Source organism: Myripristis murdjan, chromosome 18 (genome assembly GCF_902150065.1).
Source record: "Myripristis murdjan chromosome 18, fMyrMur1.1, whole genome shotgun sequence".
Taxonomy (NCBI): Eukaryota; Metazoa; Chordata; class Actinopteri; order Holocentriformes; family Holocentridae; genus Myripristis; species Myripristis murdjan.
In genome coordinates, this window is record NC_043997.1 from 18,570,748 (window position 1) to 18,592,326 (window position 21,579).

Here is a 21,579-nt window from a genome sequence, read left to right on the forward strand (position 1 = left end):
TTAAGTTTGGTCGGGCAAAAATGGTGCCATGTATTGTATAGAAATTGAGATTTCAAGCGATGATTTTTTGCGTCTGGATGGACTGTTTCTGTGTGCAAAGAAGACCTTAAATAACTGCAGTCGAATAGTCAAAAAAAAAAAAAAAAAAAATCTAATGTCCTTTCCTCACCACTTTTTCTTGACCTTAATGGAAAATGTCATGAGGTCAAAGAAAAATGTGAAAGAGAATTCATAAGGACTTAGGAAAGGACAACCGTGGTGCAAAGAGAATCTGACTGCTTGGTGTAAGCATCCTTACATAAGGCTACGAAATTATGGGTCTGCTGTGGTGAAACTACAATGTTCTGAAAATATACCACAAAAAGCGTTGGTTAATTCAGGTGCTATGATCATGGACAACATGGTGAAAAATCTGACTTTACTACCAAGGTTGGAATTGAAATAAAAAAGGAATATAGACTACCAGTCACAAAACTTAAACCAAATGCCTGCCACACTAAGAACGGTTGCTCATGCTCACCCCCCTGTCCTCTCATATTTATCAACATGAATCCAAATTACCATGATTGAATGATAATCAATGTTAGATTCCTGAAAGATAGGTATAACATGTATGACCATGAAATCTACCACTGTACATATAATCGTTCTCAAATTTCAAAAATGTTGAATTGAAAACATCATCTGGCCAAAAACGTCTCATATCCGTTTTCTTAAAAGATATACTTCTGTGTTATGGTTAATATTCTGGTTATGATGATTATAAGCCATAAGGGCCACCAGAAAACTCAGTAGACACCTTGTTTTCGTGAAGGATGCCTAGTTTATCCTGTGCTAAAGGAGACAGGCAAGGAAGCACTGGAGCATCTTCCTTTAACATTTAGAGAACTGGACCAGCTTTAATCATGGCTGCCACTGAGACACTTCCGGGTCATTTCACTCAGTTAGGAACCTTCCAAAGCAAAAAAGGCTATTCGACTGCAGCCCATGTTTCTCCATCAGTTCGTAGACGATAACTTGCTGAAAAATAGAAGGAGACGTTGATGACCAAAAGGAGAAAATCCCTCCACTGAACAAGTTTCTCTTTTCTAGAGTGAACTCCCTCCATGCTGGCCAGACCAGACTCTACTAAAGTACTGCGGGACCACAGCAGTTCATCAACACCTTCATGCTCGGCTGTTATGACACTTCTTGTTGGCCAACATTTTTCTCGCTGTCGGCTCAGGATCTAGATGGTGCCATTTGGCTCATCACTCTACGTTGGGACACAGCCAGACAGACCTTATGCCCCACGAGCCCTCATCAACAACCCTTCTGCCTAGTCATATTTATGTCGATACAGTATTATGGGCAAAGCCTCAGATTTGGTTTCCTGATGGGTGTACAAGGCCAGCATGCCTGTATAGTACTCAAAAGTAGCTGATGAAGACCTATTCAGGTTGAAAAGTTTGACTGCATGTGCACATTTTTGTGAAGCAGTCCTGCTTTGTGGTGGCCTACTTTTGTCTATCTTCAGTTTTATCTATGCCAAGCACCAGTGAGGGAGGGGATTTTTTTTTTTTTTTTTCCTTGTTCGTATATAATCTTATTTAGTTTATCTTTTGACAAAACGGTTCAGCCTCAACCTACAGCTACAGTGTTCCTGCTCTGAAGCTCCAGATGACAATGTGTATAGTGTGTGTTCGCAAAGTTAAAAGAAACAAGCCTGTTAAAGTCAGAGCAGCAACAAGTTCTCACATTTACAGTAATGGCCCACACAGTTGCAAAAAATTTATAGTGCATACCTTCTGCAGTTATTAGAGAAACCTCAGCGAACAACTTTCTTTCTCCCAGCCAACCAAACAACCCCTCCCCCCAAAAAAAAGCTTTTCCTCAGCTTGTCTCTAAAAGCCTTTGTTCGCAATCCTCAATAGGGCTGGGTAAACATCTTTATGATCCACTTGGTATGTGAGAGCATATGCCACTTGCCTAAGCGCTAATTAGCTTGGCTACATCTGAGAGCACTCAGGAGCTACTGACTGACAAGGAAAGTTTTCAGAAAGTCAAGGGTTCCTGTGAAGTCTGGCTATTGCTCTTTTGTTCCTGGCTTTGGCTCTTGACATTCGCTAAAATATAATGTCGAGGATATTCCAGGGATCTTTAATAAAAAGTTTAATTGCCTCAGCTGAAAGTATTCATCATGATACTGAAAGTATTCATCATGATACTGAGAGTATTCATCATGGTACTGCGTTGTAGTGCGTGCCAAGCATAGAGCACCTAAAATGCCTCATTTGACATTCAGAACGGAAAGGAATCTGCAAATGCACAATATCAACCAGATGCCCACGTAGGTAGAGCATCCAGGCACAGCACACAAAGCCCTCAATGTCTGGCACTGTTATTCATGACTCGGAAATGACAAACAATGAGGAAATTACCAGGTCAATTCCCTCACTTAGTCTGCACTTGAGCCTTCCCCACTTGAAGAACTTGAAAAACTTCCCCAAATGTGCAGGCCTTGTTTGCTGCTTACAGGGGGAAAAAAACTGGGTTGATCAAAGCATAGAAAGCTCACATTTTGGGGCTTTGGAGTGCAGGTTAAGAGCCTTTTCCTCAAACAGATCATTTTTCCCTTGAAGGGCCTTTGAAATAGCTTTGCAATATCATGCTCTTGTTTACTTTCAGTCAGGATACTTCCAGCTTTACGAACACAGAAAACAAGCAGACTGGATCTACGTTTAAAAAAAAAAAAAAAAAAGAAGAAAAAATGGGTTTGCTTATTGATGTCAACAGTCACCACAATGGGAACATAGGTCTTTGGAGTCTACCAAGCATGTCTTTAGCCATTTATGCACATCTTTGCTCCTCATGTTTGGCTTGGCATGAAAGAAAACCTACAATGTCAAGGACACCAAAATATTAAAAGTATGTCCTCATTATAGAGGCATATTATAAAAGTAAGATCTCTAAGTGCATCCCTGAAGTGCATTTAAACAAATGTTTAAGGTGAGTCACTGCTGCATTGCGGGTAACTTTGGAGTGAGTAGGATATAGTGCAGCTGCTAACTTTTCCTTGAGCATGACTGGAAATAACACCAAGAAGCAGATGGAAGACTTTGTTTCAGTTATGGATGGAATACCGCATACAATATCCCACTGGTTTTCCATATTTAGCTTTTTTTGAAGCGAAATCAAGTCCCAAATGAAAACTGTGTGCGAGGCTGCAAGCCACCTTTAGAGAGCCGAGGACCCCCTTAATTTACCCCAGAGAGACCTTATGGCACTGATGATTTTGAATTGAGTCCTGAAAATATTTCCTTTTTCTTCTTCTCCTTCTCCTTCCCACCTCCCCCTCCTCCCTTTTGCTCCGCAAGAGCTTAATCCTTCTAACCAGCTCCATATGTCCTGGAAGGCTGCTGGAAAACTCTGGAATCCACTTCTGCCTCTTTAACAATAGCATCTACATCAAAAACACTGAGCTGTGTCAAGTGGGCACTGGCTCCTGGAGTGCCCTGAAAAGAAGCAAAAAGCTGGTTCGGAACTGATCTCAAAATCCCTACCTCACACACGCTTGTGCAGATCAGAGAATGCGGATCAAAGATCATCCTTTCAGCTTGCTGCACAAAGTGGAGCCTATCTGTCTCGTTGCTTACGTCCATCTAATTCAAACTGATTCTCAACGGCCAATGAAGGGCGTGGGCTGGGGTTTTGTCTCCGGACCAAGACGTATTTTTCTATTCCCTCTCCAGAAATACAACAGCTCAAATTATCATTACCTGACTGACGTGAAATTATATAAACATTACCGTAAAAATCCATTATCTTAACAATATCTTTGAAACTTTTCCTCTGCAAGTCTGAGGCGTATATAGAGGTGTACCAAGATGAACCGCTGCTGGCTGGAGAAAACAGAAGCTGTATCCGAAATTTGAGACATCTGACAACCTGCGCAAGGCAACCTCAGTGAGTTTGAGCGGTCACGCCACATTTTTTTACGACCATTGGGACGTGTGTATGCTCATCTCACGCTGCTTTAAAGGTGGATGGATTTCCAAATGATGACATTATTCCTTGTTAAAAGTACATTAGTGTCACAGCGTGTATACACTAGTGAAATAGTATGCCTTATTTCACAAATTGCAAGGAGCGGCGTATATTTTTCATTCAAAGCTCTGCGCAGAAGTGCTGTGAACTCGTTTTGAATGGGATTCACCATTCATCTCTGGGAGAAATACACCAGCTGCTCTCATGACCTGTTGTGTAAGCACTGGAGATGTTTGAGAGTGCACCTGGGACAAATGTGCAATTTACTGCTAATGTTACATTCACAGACGCACTATGGATCTCAAGACAAGGCTCTGTTAACTTCAATAGAGCCGTGAGAATTTGTAAAATGGTGAAATAACGGGCAAATCCGCCAGTGAAAGTCTACAAAAGCCGAAATCTTTAAAGAGAGCGAGAGGATGTCAGTTTGACAAGGGGGCAAAACGTTAAAGGATTTCAAAATGATTAGCAACTTCAACTCACAACTACTCCCTCTCTCAACCTAAGGCCCATCATCCTGTATTTTCCCTGTGCAATTCTTTCCAATCCACCCACTTTTTCCACACCAAGAGAAAAAAAAAAAAAAAAAATCAGTGAAGAAGGAATCAGAGATGAAAGCCCTTGATAGCACCTCTTCTGTCAGCTTCCCTGCCTCCCCCATGAACTTGTGAAAACTGACATCATCAAGTGTTTTTCTATGTCCTGTTTCCCGTCCTTGCTTTCTTGGCATCAGAGGAAACATTTGGCATGACCTATTTCAGGCAGTTTTATGAGGAAAATGGAATCAAATGGCTTATTTGTTAATCACCAAAAGCAGTATCCAGTTGCTGCTAATTGGACCAGCTGGCTCCTATAATGTGTTTTGTGTGTGAAAATAAACATTTTCACAGAGTGTCATAAAATGTGCCATTAGCGTTCTCCATACTAACAATAAACTAACTTTTGAATATCTCATTAAACTAAATGTAAAATAAAGAGTAACATGCATATGTGATTACCATAAGACTTAGTGATTGGCAGCATCCCTGAGTGACTGCGTGTGTGATTCATTATTACAAGACATTAAACTGATAGATTCTTTCACAAAGTGGAATTGAAATAGGCGTAGTCTATTTAAGATTATGTCACAGCTGGTTGGTTTGCAAATTACATAAATATCTCCAGGATAACAGACGTGACAAGGCAACATTTCACCAAATTACAGCATGTGACAGAGTAACTCTCTCACAGTAATCCAAGCAGCACCTCAATGATGCTAAACAACACAACATGTAATCGGTGTCATTTTATTTTGACAGAAAAAAATGTCTACATATGACACTTGTGGCCATTATTATTTGAAAATTAATATTACAAAACACCCTTCCTTTATATGGCAAATGTAATGTTGTAGTGAATTCATTCTGCATATGCAGTTGGTAGGATATTCATTTGTCATGAAACTGGGGCAAAATTAAATACTGCACTTTAAGCATGAGTTGAAACTCACTGTTTCCACTCAACAGCCAACATTTCAAACAACTGAGTTAGGCCAAATCAACTTGGCAATCCAGTTCAGCTACACATCGCAAGCAAAATGCGATTTCAAAAAGGTACGTGCTTACCATAGGTCCCGTTTCTCCAGGGGTCCCTGGATCACCCTATGGGAAATACAAAATACCCAATTAATGGAGCAGCAACTGGGGAAAATCTCTGAAAACCTGGAACACTGCTGGGTCTAGAGGAAAGATCCTTGCAAAGTATGTCAGAGACTCTTGACACTGTGTAGGTGGTGAAGTTTGAAAATGATCGATAACAATATTCAAAGTAAAACAAGTGTTTTCCACATTCTGATTGTATTCTTCAGCCCTTTTAGTGTTTTAACAGCCGCTGTTGTGCATTAGCTCTAGACTGCCAAGCACAGCTGTGCATTGTTCTGCTCATACACTTAAAGGCTTAGAGGTGTTTATCGAGCCGTGCCACCTGCCTACCTCAATGCCTCTGTCCAACAATCGAATTATAGTCTTTCTTTTTGGTCGGATGTTGGATGTTTCTGCATTTCTCAGGGTGGAAAAGACTCACGCACAATATGCCATGTCCAAATTTCTAGGCCAAAAACCATGCATGAACATTGTTTCATTCTTTGCCTCTTTGTGACATTCACAAGACAATGTCTGCCGAACTCCCTCAGAGTGATTCATGGAGACAGAAATAAATCATGAGAGAAAAACAGTGCTCCAGCAAGAAAAGTTTAACTTCTTGAGGGGAAAAAAAATGCTACAACCATTACAACCTTGTTTCAACTGCTGAAATGAGCAACTGGAAGAGTTGAAAACAATAATCATCAAAACCTTGGAAGGAAACAGATAAACAACACTTAATATTTTTGCACTCCCAGAGCAAACTCCGCCAAAAGAACAAAGATCAGCTGGAGCCTTGGGAAGGTTTTATGGTAGAAAATAATTGACAGGTCTTTATGTTCCTACTTGCGTTTTCTCTCACAGGCAGAGTGCACATAAATTAGTGTGATGCCAGTGACAGCCTTAAAGACATGGAAAATGTTACGTTATAATGGAAAGCAACCAAGTAAACATAAATCCATACAGAGAGGCATGTTCTTGGGAGCATATTTGAGTTTTTAGCCGAAGATATTAAGGCAGTGAGTTGCAACATAACTTGTGTTGAGGTCATTAAAAAGGTTTTCACTGATCTAAACAGGGACGAGATACACCCTACTGTTACTGAATCAAAGTCATGTTGGCAAAACATAAAAAAATACCTATTCAAATACATTTCACTTTAGCTGTACTTGTGATAACTGAAGATACATTTATTTCAAAGGACAAATCCTGAGTTTAAAATCCTGTGTGGTTTTTAATAACAATCTGGTTGCAATGTGGGTTGAAGGTCAGTACTCACTGGTAGACCTTGCACACCTCTTGGCCCATCTTTGCCAGTGTCCCCAGGAGGCCCCCGTGGGCCAGGAGGACCTGGTGGCCCAGGCGGCCCTGGTGGTCCTGCTTGGCCCTGATCACCCTGCGCAGCAAATAAGACAATTTAACATCATTATATGGAGATACTGTGGGCTCCACAGAGACTGGAGACCCTGCTCAGTGTAACGATAATGGAGAGAGCAGTGAAATGATGAAGTGGTTGGGTGTGGGCACCCACCATTTATGACATGGAGGAGAGTTTGCATTTTAGTGTCCTACAGCTGAAGTTAAACATACAACAACAAAAATGATGCTGCAATTTTTCTGATACTTGGCTTGAAACTATCTGTTATGCTGCACTCATGCATTCCCAAATGGAATTAATGATGTTTATTCTTACACTGGCTAAAAGTTTTTAGCCACATTTGTCAATGTAGAGCTACAACAATGAGGGCATCAGTATACTGTAGATGTGTGGTCCATTGAGTTCTAAGAAAATATTCAGCAATTTAACCTGCATGGCAAAATGCTTCAAGTGGTGCCATGGTGAAATTCATTTTAACATAATAAAAACAATGTTTTCAAAAATAAGTTTCCATAATTGTCTCTACAATAACAGAATGAATATTGAGTGCTCATGACAGGTCTGTCTACAGGCTTGCATGCAAACTGCGGAATGGCCGGGGAGAAGTCATTCGGTGGAGAGAGAGAGGAGTGAGGACACAGCCACTACCTTAATGAGCCGTCGCTTTATGAGCTGCTGGTCAGCAGAAAGAAAGCCATGATTTATCTTAGGGAAGACCATCTGAGCAGGTGTGTGAGGTCAAGAGGTCGGAGGTCAGAGGTGAGAGAAGGTTGGAGAAGGATGAGGTCCCAGAAGCAGAGGAAGGAGGAAGGCAAAGGCAAAAAGAAACGGATTCTGTTAGAGAGGCTTGTGCCCATGAAACCCAGTCCAGCGCCTTCACAGATAGGGACGGGAAATCCACACTTTCCCACCACAGAGGTGGTTTGCTTCGGAAGTGTGGACGTGGTTTTTGGGCAACCAGAGGCCATAATTACCACCTCGGGGGTGCGAGGGCATCACAGTGGGATCACAGTCCCAGGAAAAATGGCACGTTCTCCTACTCTGTGAAAGCGCTGTCATCATCATCACAGTGCTTAGTGCTAAGTCAGACCCCAGGAGCTGCACACACTGAAGCCAGCGTGGCCGACCTTGTGAGGTGATGTCAATTTCCTAACGCTGTTCGAGTAAAGACATGAATTACTCCCTGCTAGTGTCCATTGGTATTTAGTGGTATTATCCACCTCTGAACCAATCTTGAAGTTAGAATTGGTGGATTGAAGGATTTGTGGTGAACCATGGGTATGCGCTTTAAAAAAAAAAAATAAATAACATTTTGCCACTCCGGTTGATCATTTAGTGATCTTACTGGAGTTCCTTCATTCACTTTAGCATCAGTGGACACGAGCCAGACCATGTCTTGGTTTGAGTATGTTGACTCTGGTTCTAGTCAGCTACGCATTAGCTACCTTTGCATTCAATGGGAGTCTTGGCATCTCTTATGGAACAGAAATCTCTTGAGTGAGAGACTGGTGGTAGCAGAGGGGAAGAGGATAATGATTGACAGGCCATGATTAATTAGATTGGGGTTATGCCTGTGCCTACTCTCTCATCGGGCCTTGAGAAAATAACCTGACAGTGATTCATTCGCTCCCAGTGTGTGCAGCTTAGGGGTCGGACCGAGCAGCCAGGCCGCACCACCACCGACAAACCTTGACAGTCAGGATCTGATTGCTGTGCAAAGCAGCCAGCGTAGGGAGACCAGGCAATCCCTATAGGGACAAACAGCAGAACATGGCACAACACACGCATCACATTCAAAAAATTAGGTAAACACAAACAATTAAAGGAGGAAGAAGTCAAGCATCCTACTACCAATTACTCAAACTCACCAGTAAATGGCCTAAGCTGAGGTTTTATATTGGTGCACAAACAAATACTTGCTAGAAATTAGACTTTAAAGTTTTGAATTATTGGTTGTAAACCACTGGGTGCAGGAAACGGTTCTGAGAGTGAAATGTAATAGAATTTCATGGAATTGTCAAAAGCCAACATCAAATTTAACTGAGAAGTAATTTGTTCTGAGGGTTCTCTGACTCAGGCCAAAGACAATTCAATTCAGACCCAAACTAATTCGCAAAAATTTCTTTGATGCAAAAAAACTTCCTTAAATTTCCACGCATACAAAACAATACCATTTTATTTAAACATTTAATTCATTCCAATCACTTCCATCATTGTAGGGTATGCTGCAATGTCATAGATGGTTAAATAGATGTTTTCGGCTGTTTCCTCTCATATGATGTGAGACACGACAGAGTCCTTGTTGAGATGATTGCTTTACAGGAGACTTTGAGCTATGATACGCTGGTAAACTAAGAAACAGTCATGCTCATAGAGTTTTGAGCATAATAAAATTTAGACATTGACTGGAAATTCAATCAAATCGTTTCCCATGTCCCTGTCTAAAATCTTCATGATAGATGTGATCTTCTCATGAAAAGTGAACAAAGGGGAAAAACATTATGCCTTGCTTGTTAAGAAAAGACAATAGTTTATAGTTGAACACCAACATTAGTTTGAAGCCAGGAATACTGTCATATATTCAGTCCCAGGCGGTGATTTGCATGTTTTGCTCAAATAAATGTATTCCAGTAATTCTCACCGACCATCATCAGTCACTCTTTTGGGCTATTGTCCATCCTTGGACAATATGAATAGATTTCAGTATTTTTTTCCAGTTTCCATGTGCTATATCTGAGGCATCTTGCACGTCTGCCAAACAAGGTTTCTGACAGTGGAGAGTCTTACACAGTCAATCACAATTTCATACACATGTCCAATGAAATATGAATCTTTAATGTGTTTTGAACGATAATGCTCCGTGTATAGAATGAGGTTCAAAGATCATACGGCGTCATATCAATCATCATATTGTGAAACACTGTAATTTCTTTTGTTTATTTTGGGAAAAGTCCATCACAGCCAATTCTTCTTACTCTGGTTCACTTCCTTCTCAGTGTGTATACTCAAACCTGACTGAACTAATGCAATTATTTCACAAAGACTACCCTGATCGCACAAAACATTCTCAGTAGGAGACCGCCCTTACTTTTGTATTCGAGCTCCAGATAAAATCTGCCTATCCAAACATGTACACGGTGCCATCCCTCTGGATTTCCAGAAATAATTCAAAAAGCATGGCTCATTAAGAATATGGGTTTCAAGGCAGGCTCACTTAATTCAACCCTGCAGCATAAAAGAGCAATGGATACTCTTGCGCTGCGGACAATAGCTGCGCTGTGTAACTGGGATTGACTCGCAGATATTTCCCATCGAGTTATTTACAACCTCAAACATCTTGAAGACAGAAAGGGAAAACAAGTGCTGGATTAGTGTAAGGGGGGGAACAGGCAACACAAAGAGTCTAGGCATGAAAATGTAGTGTGGCGCAGTCCTAACATGCAGGCTAGCACTGTGCCAGCTTTCTGGGTTTGAGCCTGTTTGCTTTTATGATCTGTTTGATACATTTGCTGTGGGAGACAGTAGAGCTTAGGAATTAATCCCCCCACTTTTTATGACATGCCAGCAGTGTGTGTAAGGTCTTGTTATACACTGTTGGTTCGGCCACAGTTTAGCTACATCAACCTCACTGACACTGCCAATGTGTATTAGAACGGTGGAAAAAAGTGTGCTTATCTGGCATAAACAAGCGGACTATCATCTCTCCTCAGGGAAGAGACAGGAGAGGAAACACACACACCGTTGAATAGGTGTGGGTTGGCACTTACGCCACATAGTGTCTGCAGTGATGTCTATCAATGAGATTGATAATGACACGGTGGTTGACAAAGAATCCTAACCTTTCACAGATTGCTTTGTTTTGTTTCCCCCCTCCAAAACGGATGTTAGTTATTTGGTGAGGAATCCTATTGCTGTTTATTTGCCTGCAGCAAAATGATTGCAACTGTAGTAAACAAAAAAGCTTGATATGGGGACAATCAGAAACAGCCGCTGTAGGATATTCGCCAGAACCAGTATCCCTACAACCACACCAAACACACAAAACATCTCAACCAGCTACAGGCTGTGCCATTTTTTTCATATGTTCCTATATGTGGAGTGGATTATCCGTTCTGTGTCCAGATGGCTTTAATGTGTTTAAGAGGGGAATGATACATTCATTTGAGCCCTCAGACTTGGCATCTTTCTGCTACATCATCAAATTGATTTCAAATGAAATTCATTTTGAGGCTTCTGATTTCTCAGGCGAAGAGCACAATGTAAAACACTTCTTTGTTCATAACTTACAATTCAAATGCTGGAAATTACATAATGGCCTCTCTATTTTGAAGAAGATTGCAAATTGGTTGGAGCCCAACATCTGTAAATCCTCTGGGGAAGAATAGCAAAGGCTCTGAACCTGGTCAGACTTTTTTCTCAGTCTTAGCCATGTTCCTTTTAGTGAACTGTCACACAGAGGAATTCACCAACCTGTGTCTGACAGCTGTCGCTTGCAAAATTCCTTAAAAAAAAAGACCACACACCATCCTCAGTGATGGGCATAACAGGTATCTCCAGTTAATTATACCCCAGCACAGGAGCTTGAGAGGTGGCCACATATTTGTTTGCCAAAACTGGTCAATTTATTATTTGGTGCTTGCTTAACCTTTGACCTTTTGAACCTGCCTCCGACCTTTCAGGCCGACAAATGGGTGACCCTGACATGTGTGGTACAGACAACGGAAGCGGTCGTCTGCAAGGAAACTCTGCTGGCCATGTGGCACTTCTCACATTAACTGTGGTTAGATAGTCTGAGTGATTCTGACTTGACCCATCTGACCCACAAACACACACACACACACACACACACACACACACAGTATGTCTTCCAGATGACACTGAGTAAAACTACAAATACAAACATCTATCATGATCTTTTGCAACATCATTTTGAATCAGAAAGGTTATTTGCCTCAATTCCACAGTAAGATAGGCAGATTTTTTTAATGTGTGTGTGTGTGGACCTTCACATGGCTTTAATTGACTCCCTGCACAAAGTCAATACTGCGTGTGAAACGAGCTCCAGCCATAGAGAGTCAAGGTCAAGGCACTGGTCCTATTGTGCCTTCATTCATTAAGAAAATCTTGGTAATACTGTTCCACTACATTTAGCTACTAATCTAATGTGCAAAGTCAATATGTCATCCTGAGAAGGTAATGTGATTTGGTGGTGACCTAGACTGGTTCCATGCCCCTACAGTAGGGGTGTGTGTGTATGTGTGTGTCTGTGTTTGTGTGCGTGTCAAATTGTACCTGATAGGGGACAGGTTTTCTGTAACTGGAAGTTAATGAAATTGTATGTTGAACTGGACAATTTATTTATTTATTCTGGAAGATAAATACGACCTGGCTGGTCCCTATTATGTATCTGTCAACTCCACAGGTGTTCCTAAAGTATAAATTGTTTAATAGATTCAGACAGATGACTCCATTTCCTGGGTTAAAGGGGTACAAATTATAGGCCAAAACCAAGAAATTCTACCTAAACAGGGATTGTTCACTTCAGTTGGTTCAGTTAAGTCAGCAAAGATTTCCTTTCGCCCTCTTTTTCATTTGCGAAGGCTGTTCACTGGTTTTTATATTATCCAAAAATTAACCAGGGCTAGCCAGCAGATCAAAATCTTTGTGGCTGTGTTTATCTATCTTAGGCTACCAATGAAAGGATGAAGCTATCAGGAGATCCGCAGTCTCCGTAAACTCGCCTGTCATTTGCAGGATTACTTGTGTGTAATTTTAAACGTGTATCCTCTCACACCGAGACCACAAATCAAATTTCACTGGGGAAAGTCGAGTGTATGGCCTTGTGCTCCACAAATAACGCGGTGCTCTGACGTACACAACTGGCTCGGAGGTGAGTTGAGAAAGTTAAGCAGCAAACTACAAAGGTCTGGTTAGGCGCCAGGACAGAATCGGGATCAGATACGAGCGAGGGGGACGGCTGGTGGTCTGATGACAACACAAACTTCTCTGTTGTCTTGTTTTGTCTTTGTGATCTGACCTCTGTGTGCCCTCTGGCCTTGGGGAACTCAATTACAGGCACTGAAAGTGGCTGTGACCCCTTACAATTTATCCTTGATGATGACAACAAATGCAGAGAAAATGAGACGCGCGTGTGTTTGTGTGTGTGTGTGTGTGTGTGTGTGTGTGTGTGTGTGTGTGTGTGTGTGTGTGTTTGTGGGTGGGTGGGTGTCCACGTGCATGACTGGGGTTAATGCAATCGAGTTTAAACAAACGCGTGCAGTCGGAGTCTGTTTTGGAAGAGAGCTCATTTTTTAGCCTTTAGCTGAGAAAAATGAGGGCTGCATAACAGGCGCTCACACTGCTAGGTGCCGGCACTGACAGAGTCATTCATTTCAGAGTTTGTCAAGCACAGAAACGCGCTCACATTATCATCATTTAGAGGGCATACTTTTATCAAAATGTCAAACTATAGAGCTGGAAATGATTGAGGCTCCAAATACGCCGTGTCACGTCGAGGACTGAAGTGAATCATGAGTAATTATACAGACAGAGAGTTGGCTTTTGATTACATCTGAGACTCTGCAGATATATTTTCTGTATCAGTGCTGCTGCTGTGCAGGAGGATGTATTCATGGACAATTTGAGGAAGAGCAAGCACCGGGAGGTGAAGAAAAGAATAACTTTGCATCTCATAAGTGTACCACCCTCTATCTGCACTTATGTCTGCCCAATCTTGATTTAGAAATAAGCAGTGCTGAAATGCTTGTTGTGTTTGGCCAGGCGAGAAGAACACTATCCCAGGAATCTCATGCATCTCAAACCTTTTACCCACAATTCTGCTGGGGAGACAGACACAGCAACACAAAGTCACACTCGGCCAATCATGAGAGGACAAGAAGTCGGAGTAAACCACATACCCGCGGTCCCTGGTCGCCTTGATCGCCCTGCAAGAGTCAAAAAGAATTTGTCTTGAAGTACAAGGGTCTATCAGACACTGAGCATACACGCCAATGCATGCACTCATGCCCTTCAATAAACACACAGACACGTGCACATGTGAAACACACAATATAGTACTATTAATATCCTCACACACACACAGAGACACACACTAAAATCATTGAGGCATAATTCAGAACACATTGATGAAGAAAAATAATATGGGAGCCCTCAACTATTCATTGCGGTTGAGAGTAAAATCACTTATGATAACATAGACTGACATGAATAGGGTATGAGAGAGAGAGAGAGAGAGAGAGAGAGAGAGAGAGAGAGAGAGAGAGAGAGATTGGTGGTGTGAGGTTTGGTGTGCTTGGTGAGGGGGCTGAACGGGGGGGGCGAGTCGTATTGTAGGTCCAAATTTTATGCCCCAAAGATTTCTGGCTCTCTGCCTTTTTGGGATATTTCTCTGTGGACGGAGCCTGTTCCCAAAGAAGAAGCTCTAAAGAGGTTCGGTTTCATATTTGCATTTGTGTGAAAATGTGTGTGTATGCCAACAGATGAGTCAGCGCATGGTGAAAAGTTGTGTGGTGTGAATTTACTACATTAGAGTAGAGCAAAGCAAAAGTACACTGCAGTTTGAAATAGTCAAGAAGACGAACAACAGTTGGACACTCTGCATTATAACCTGGATCTGTCCAGTGTGGGACGTATGTGTGCAAGTTTTTTTTTTTGATACAGTTCATTCCCCAGTTTAGCCACACTGGTAAAATGAGCCCAACAACTTATCATACTTGGCTGGGAATTTTGCACAAACAAGCAAATGTAACGCCTGAACAGTGTCAAATAAAACAGCTCCTCTGGAATGTGTAATTTTTCATTGGGTTGTCGGTCCAAATCCCGGTTTAATGGGAAAACAGTTGAGAATGACCGCTGCAATGATGCAAACTCAGGGCGAGTGCTTTCTTCGTCTTGGGTGGCAGTTTGTAACACAGTTGTTTCTCATTTCATCAAACAGATGAAGAGATTCAACCAGAGGCAAGAACATGCATCGAACGGTCAAGATTCAGTCGTGTGTGACTGTTATCACGACAGTTATCTCAATCTGTTTCTTCTCAAGAGGCACCAAATACGAAAAAAAAACAACAAAAAAAAAAACACATTTATGATTGATGTGATCTTTGCAAATAAGTTCTGATCTGCTAACTTTATCCCACAACTAGCACTTTAACAACAGTGGAGCCAATACCGTCGGCCCACAAATTTAAAAATAATACTAGACTAGAACTCTCATTTGTTATATTGATCAACGGGAACCATTCGTCCACATTACCAGAGATCATCAGTTACCAGTGAGTGCAGCTTGATGTTGGTGACAACAATCATCTGTCTCTCTTTGTTTGACATTAGCCCTGATTAACTCTCTGACAATACCTCTCTAAAGCACATTAATCCCCTCAAATATAATGGGTTATTGTCCAAGATGTCGTGGGATCTGTAGTTCTGTTCACAATACAGAAAGCATAAACAGTATGTACATTTCATACTTTTTAAATGCCATACATACATCGCAAAATATACATATAGATATATAGTTAGTATACATCGAGTCTTGCAAACCTTTATGGTCTAGGCACCATGATGCAAGACACTTTAATAAAAAATATCAATTTGAGTGCATACCATACATGCAATACATGATTATGTGCTGTTTGTTTCATTTGCTGGCCGGTGAAACATCCCGTTTTCCCAGGCTTTCGATTACCCAGTGCAACATCGCTGACAGTATGAATCAAGGGAACTCATGGATTTCATATTTCAAAGCAAAGGCATGGGCACAGATTGGTCCCCGAGTCCTGCAGACTTATGAAGAGACAGTGCGGTTATTTTGCATGCTCCGCTGCTGTTTTATGGAGGAATTCTCAGCGAAGCGTTTAAGGACTTCAGCTTGGGATCTGGAGTTCAGTCATTAATGTACTGTGCTGTGGATTTGTGAACAACAGCAGGATTTAAATATTCAGAGTTTGAGTTTTAAGCTCGGGATGCCTTCAGTGCGACTTACAGCACAACGTGCAAAATTAATCCCTTTATGAACAAATCAGCTCAGAGCAAAGCAAAGATATGTGTTCTTGACACCTAAAAATGTATGTGGTGCAAAATGTGAAGGATGATGGACTTTTGTAAAGTTTGTGAAAAAGCACTTCCATTAACAATTCAAGCAAAATATAAAATTATTCACCTTGTCACCCTTTGGACCTGGAGGACCCTGTTGAGAGAAAACAATACATTTGTGAATACATTATTTTAATAACTGTAAGTATGAATTAAATAATAATAACTACACCTCATGTCAATTAGTCTAAATCATGCCAGTGCTTTGATTAGACTGGACACTGTGACACTGATTGCCTAGGATTGTTATGTACTATAAAAGGCCCAGTGTGACCAATCATACAAGACAGGAAACAAATGGAGTGGCTGGGCAAGGCCTGAGTGCCATTAAGTTAAAGGAAGGCGGCATAATGAAAAGCCTAACAAATTGGGTTGTAATAAAATCAATGCAGTGATTTTTTTTTTTTTTTTTGACATTGATGTTTTTAACATTTGATTGAAAATCTCCAGTTCCATCAGGTCAGGAACCCGCATCTGATGCCATATGGACTGCAAGGCTTACATAAACACACAATTAAAACCAAAAACGGGGCTAAATCAAGTCCATGTTTACTCAAAGGCTCAAATCCAGCAATCTCCAACCAAATACTGGCAAGAACATCGCAACAATGCTCCCCGAACGAAGGGAAACACTTATTTTTCTTTTTGCTTTTTTTTACACAACAGCCTTTGCAAGGTAGTTGGCTGTTGTATATTCCAATGTCTGTCAATCAACGGGCAAGGGCTCCTGGGTGGGCCCTGTAAAAGGTCATGGGTGAACGAAAGGATTTGACGATAGGGTGTGCATCCACATGCCGGAGTCTAATGAGCTCGCAGTCAAACGCAGTACCCTGTATATTGGGATTTTTCCTTCTCTGAGGCTGAGCTTTTGCAGGAAAAAGTCTTTGGAAAAATCTCTATTAGATCAATGCAGGCAGAGTGACTGACTGATCACCCACTCAGCTGATGAGCCGCTGTGAAAGTAACTACCGACTAATAATTAAGAATTAAGGAAATGTGCCATATAGCAAAATGTAATATGTGTTTTTTGGTAATTACGAAGTAAATAAACAAGGTCTCTGGCACAGTGATCTTTATAGCAACAGTAATAACTCTAAATAGGTTACACCTTTAGCCTAGTAATGATAAAATTAAGTCTGCTTCCAGAGATGGAAAGACATACACAGCAAACAGCAGAGATGGTAATTTATTGATGGATGGATTGATAGCAGTAGAATAAGACTTGTGTGCTTTTACAGTGTGAGTTCAGTGACCCTGAATAACAAGCTTGAACAGGCTTGCAGACACAGACTGTGCTGTATACTGGCACACAGTCTAAAATGAAAGTACTCCAGAGGTATTGCAGCCATCCTCCTCGGCCAAGTTTCACCACACTGGACCGAGGGAAGTCGGTTCTGGCCAAGTCTTTGCCGCCCCATCCCCTGCGGGCATCATTTTTGATGTGTGCTTAACTATCAGTTTGGATTATGCATAGAGGTTCGTTTGTTCTGCACTGCAACTGTTTGCATGATAGGTCCCACTGCAGCAAAGAGAGGACATAGTCTGACAAAGTCTGTAGATTTAATAAACTTCTGTAATCACACAAAACTAAGGAGGTGGTCCTGTTGCTTTCTTGACTGGTCAAACAAAGAGCCACAATGCACTTGTAAACACAAAATGCACCATTATGAAAACACTGCTTCCGATTGTGGTTCCCTGGGGGTGAATTACAGAGGCGAAGAATTGGAATCAAATGTGACTTTTTTTCGTTTTATTGTGATGTAGTGTAATCTTAAAGAGGCTGGATGCTTTATAAGTTTCCAGCGTGTTCCTGAAACAGGAAGGCAGCTGAATTGGTCAACAACAAATGATTATGGGCTTTTTGTTGTGAGGGAAAATTGCCTTTGGACCACAGGAAGCTATTAACGAGCTGTTGCCACAAACATATGACTGGCTGGACCAAATGAATACATAAATATTCCCATTACAGCTTTAACACACGCTTTGCATATTTTGTCTGGCATTGAAAAAATACAGAGCTAACAGAGCAATTGGCACCCCAAAACACTGGGCACAAGTTTGTGGAAAGAAATAAAAAATTACCCTCAGTTTATATGATTTAACATGTCAATAAAGCGTGATTGTTTTATGTTTATTGCTGCAACATAGTGGAAATTGATTAAATTGGAATTCCTAATTGAATTATTTCTGAAATAAACTTGCTCAGCTTCCATAATAGGGCAAAAGAATATGCCCTCTTTTTCTTTTCATGTGGACAAATTAAACGAGGAGCAGTTATCCCGTGATAAACAGTGCTCAATCTTGTGTGTGTTTTTAAGAAATGATAATCTTCAGTAATTCTAAAAATACATGACCACTGGAACAGGGATTGGTGACATACGTTGCATTCCTGGTGCCGTTTTGTTGTTTTAGGGCATAAAGTAACTCTTGGTTGGTGAACTCACCAAACGTGTTGCACAGAGAAGCCGCAGCTTCAGAGGAGCTTAACTGAAAAAAGAGGTGTGCTCTCCCTCTTCTATGCTGGATTTCTCCCTGTATGTTTGTTTAACATCGCTGCAGCTCTTGCTGATTTGTTTTTAGGAGCTGACACTTTCTATGGTGGCCCTCTTTCTATGGTGGCCCTCAAAGTCTCGGTGCCCTCATGTGGCTTTTTGGAGAGATTGTTACCATGTTTATGAATTCTCAAGTGGTCAAAAATGGTTACATTTTGCACCAAATCTGTGTGACAAGGGACATCAACCCAAAATTTGCTGCAATTGCACATAAGACATAATTAGATATGGGTATGGCTACCATATACTTGAATCATAATGTTCGAAACCCATTTTAAACACTTTAAACTTTCAAAATTTGAATAGATGCCTAAAAAAACACTGTTTATTACAGATTTATGACTAGAAGAACTTGACACACTGTGCTGAGCTGCATCTCCCAACTTTCAGATGATGTCTAGCACTTCTATCTGGCATCTACTCTTGGCTGAGCTTTTATCTTCTCCTGAAATTCCACCCGCTCAAATGGTTCTGAGAAATAGGGGCGGAAAGGAAGAGGTTAAATGCCATTTTATCTGTGCTGAGTATATCTCTCTGCAACATCAGTGGATTTACTTTTTGCTGTTTAATAGTGGGATAGCAAAAATATAACATCAAACATCAAAATGGCACCATAAACACAATGTAAATCGCTAATCTAAGGTTCTAAATACCGTCTCGTTAATGTGTTTTAGGCTGGAACCTTGCTTTGATCTTTACTAATCAAATCAAAAATCATGACTTGGTAAGTGCAATTCACTCCTCAGCATTTATATCTATACTTGGCATAGTGCTTTTAACACGCTGAGGCCACATATGCGGCCTCCATCACTTGCCCAAAAACATACAGTTGATTTTAGCCTTCCATCTGGTAGTAATGCATGAGGAATTCACTATACAATCTGCACCTGCTCATTATATGCTCCATCATTTGCACATCATTTGGACAGGCAGCATCGACTGGAGTGCTTCCAAGAGCTTTAGTGAGTACAGTGAAGGTCTTTTATAGAGACTATTAAACAGCTCTCCTGCAACGACTGTTTGAAAGGAACAAACTGTACAGTAGAATTGTGATGGGTGTCTATTACTCAAGAAACCTGTGCAGCTCATGTGGTGTCAGCCTGTCCCAAGGATGGCTTCTAATCAGCAGCTGCGTATGCTATTCACATCCTTTTACTGCTTCTGCTCTGGCTCTGTGTCAGCGGCAGCCGTCCAGCAGGTGCACCATGGATTATCAGCATGCTTCTTTTTGATGAACTTGATGAAGAGATTATTTCTAACGGACTTTATGGGTTTCTATGGGAACTGAAACCAAAGTTACTGTGAATATCCTTTTGTATTCTAGATTTGGCATACAATTAATGCATGTAGTGCATCTTTTGTTCATTGAAGGAGGGTCAGGGACTATTACTTCTCATATGGGATAGGACTGATATTTTTCAACCAGACCGTATTAAAATGTTGATTCCCATCTTTTATAATTGCACATAGCACAACCTCACTGCTACAGCTTCTTGCTAGCAAGAAAACAGAGCAACAGTGCAATGTTTTCAGCTTCAAACATTATAATTGTCTTTTTGAAAACAGGAATCCAAGAGTTTTCCATTGGTAAACCAAAGGTTTCAAAGCATGGTTTCAAACAGGATTTATTTTTAACATTCATTATAATGTATTGCCTTTTGTACATCCAAGGACAATTAAAGGACAATTGAATTCGCTTTTGAGGCTGAAAGCAAGTGTCATGTTGGACTGTGTAAGGGGCTAACAGTTAACAAGATGCTGCAGCAGAATGCAGAGTTTCTTGTCACTAAAGCTACAGGCTACATGCACTGTACAATTATAAATGATGAAACGGACATTTTAATTCAGCCTGTGTTCAAAAATACCTTTATTAGTTCATGAAAATCAAGAGACTTGAAAAATATTGGATACATTGCTTCCCTGCTTGGTGATAAACACAATGCAGCCGTATCAAACTACTTTTTGATTGAAAACGACACATATCACGTTGATGGTAAGCCTCACATCTTTTGCTGCTTGATGTTGGGCAAATACATGTCAAACCTCAATCTTGGGATGATTCATAACAGAGCATTCTATGCACATGTTATCTTCAAATTTATGGTGGACCACTGGATCAGTATTAAGCTCTGTCCTATCCAGACACATGTCTAACTTCTGATTCCAAGCCAAACCATGACCACCGTCTCTTCCAATGGCCTGAAATTAGCTGTTTTGGCAAAAAAAAGAAGAGGAAACCCCTGGCACCTTTAAAAGAGAGTGGAGAAGGAACATGGAAAGGTCTGTAAAATCCATGTCTCCATGTTGCCTGTGGGCCAAACCCACAGGCAACATGGAGATCAATGCCATTCAAATCTGATAATGTAACTTTCTTCACTTTATATTACAAGAAAACAGTATGTTCCTTGTACATGTTCAGTAAAACCATCATGGGTCTGAGGGTCTGGGGTAGACGTCATATGTGGCTCTTGCACTGCTGACTACCTTGAAATTAAAATATTGCACAAATGAGTTCATGAGTTCATGTGTTGGTCTGTCTTGGCCTGTCAGAACAAAGAACGACTGAATTGCTTTTTAATTAATTCTGAGATAGAGCTTTGGCTGAAATATACTTTTTTCCTAAATTGCTGATTGGACAAGCTAGTTTCTCTAGTTCAACCCTTGATGTCAAAATCTCAACCGCACGCACTGTATTCTCAGTGTTATTGACAGGACCAGATACCCCTTACAAAGCCCTGTAATCAACCAAGTGAAATGGTTTAACCTGCTATTATCACTCCGGGCAGTGTTGACATCAACCCATACGCTGAAAGGAGCCTTATTTCTGTCAGCCTCATTTTAAATAGTTTCACATAGAAGTCAAGGGACTGAATATCCATATTTCACATTCCTT

General features: G+C 41.0%; 1 protein-coding gene across 2 annotated transcripts in view; it reads right to left on the reverse strand.

Moving 5' to 3' along the window:
- Positions 1-21,579, reverse strand: part of col25a1 (collagen type XXV alpha 1 chain) — a 144,405-nt gene that overhangs the window by 33,533 nt on the left and 89,293 nt on the right. For both annotated transcript variants that reach the window (XM_030076970.1, XM_030076969.1), the window contains exons 5-9: positions 16,202-16,228; positions 13,941-13,967; positions 8,712-8,771; positions 6,925-7,041; positions 5,631-5,666 (exon numbers count right to left, since the gene is read on the reverse strand). In XM_030076970.1, the coding sequence (XP_029932830.1) occupies positions 5,631-5,666; positions 6,925-7,041; positions 8,712-8,771; positions 13,941-13,967; positions 16,202-16,228 (267 nt within the window). The remainder of the gene's footprint in view (positions 1-5,630; positions 5,667-6,924; positions 7,042-8,711; positions 8,772-13,940; positions 13,968-16,201; positions 16,229-21,579) is intronic.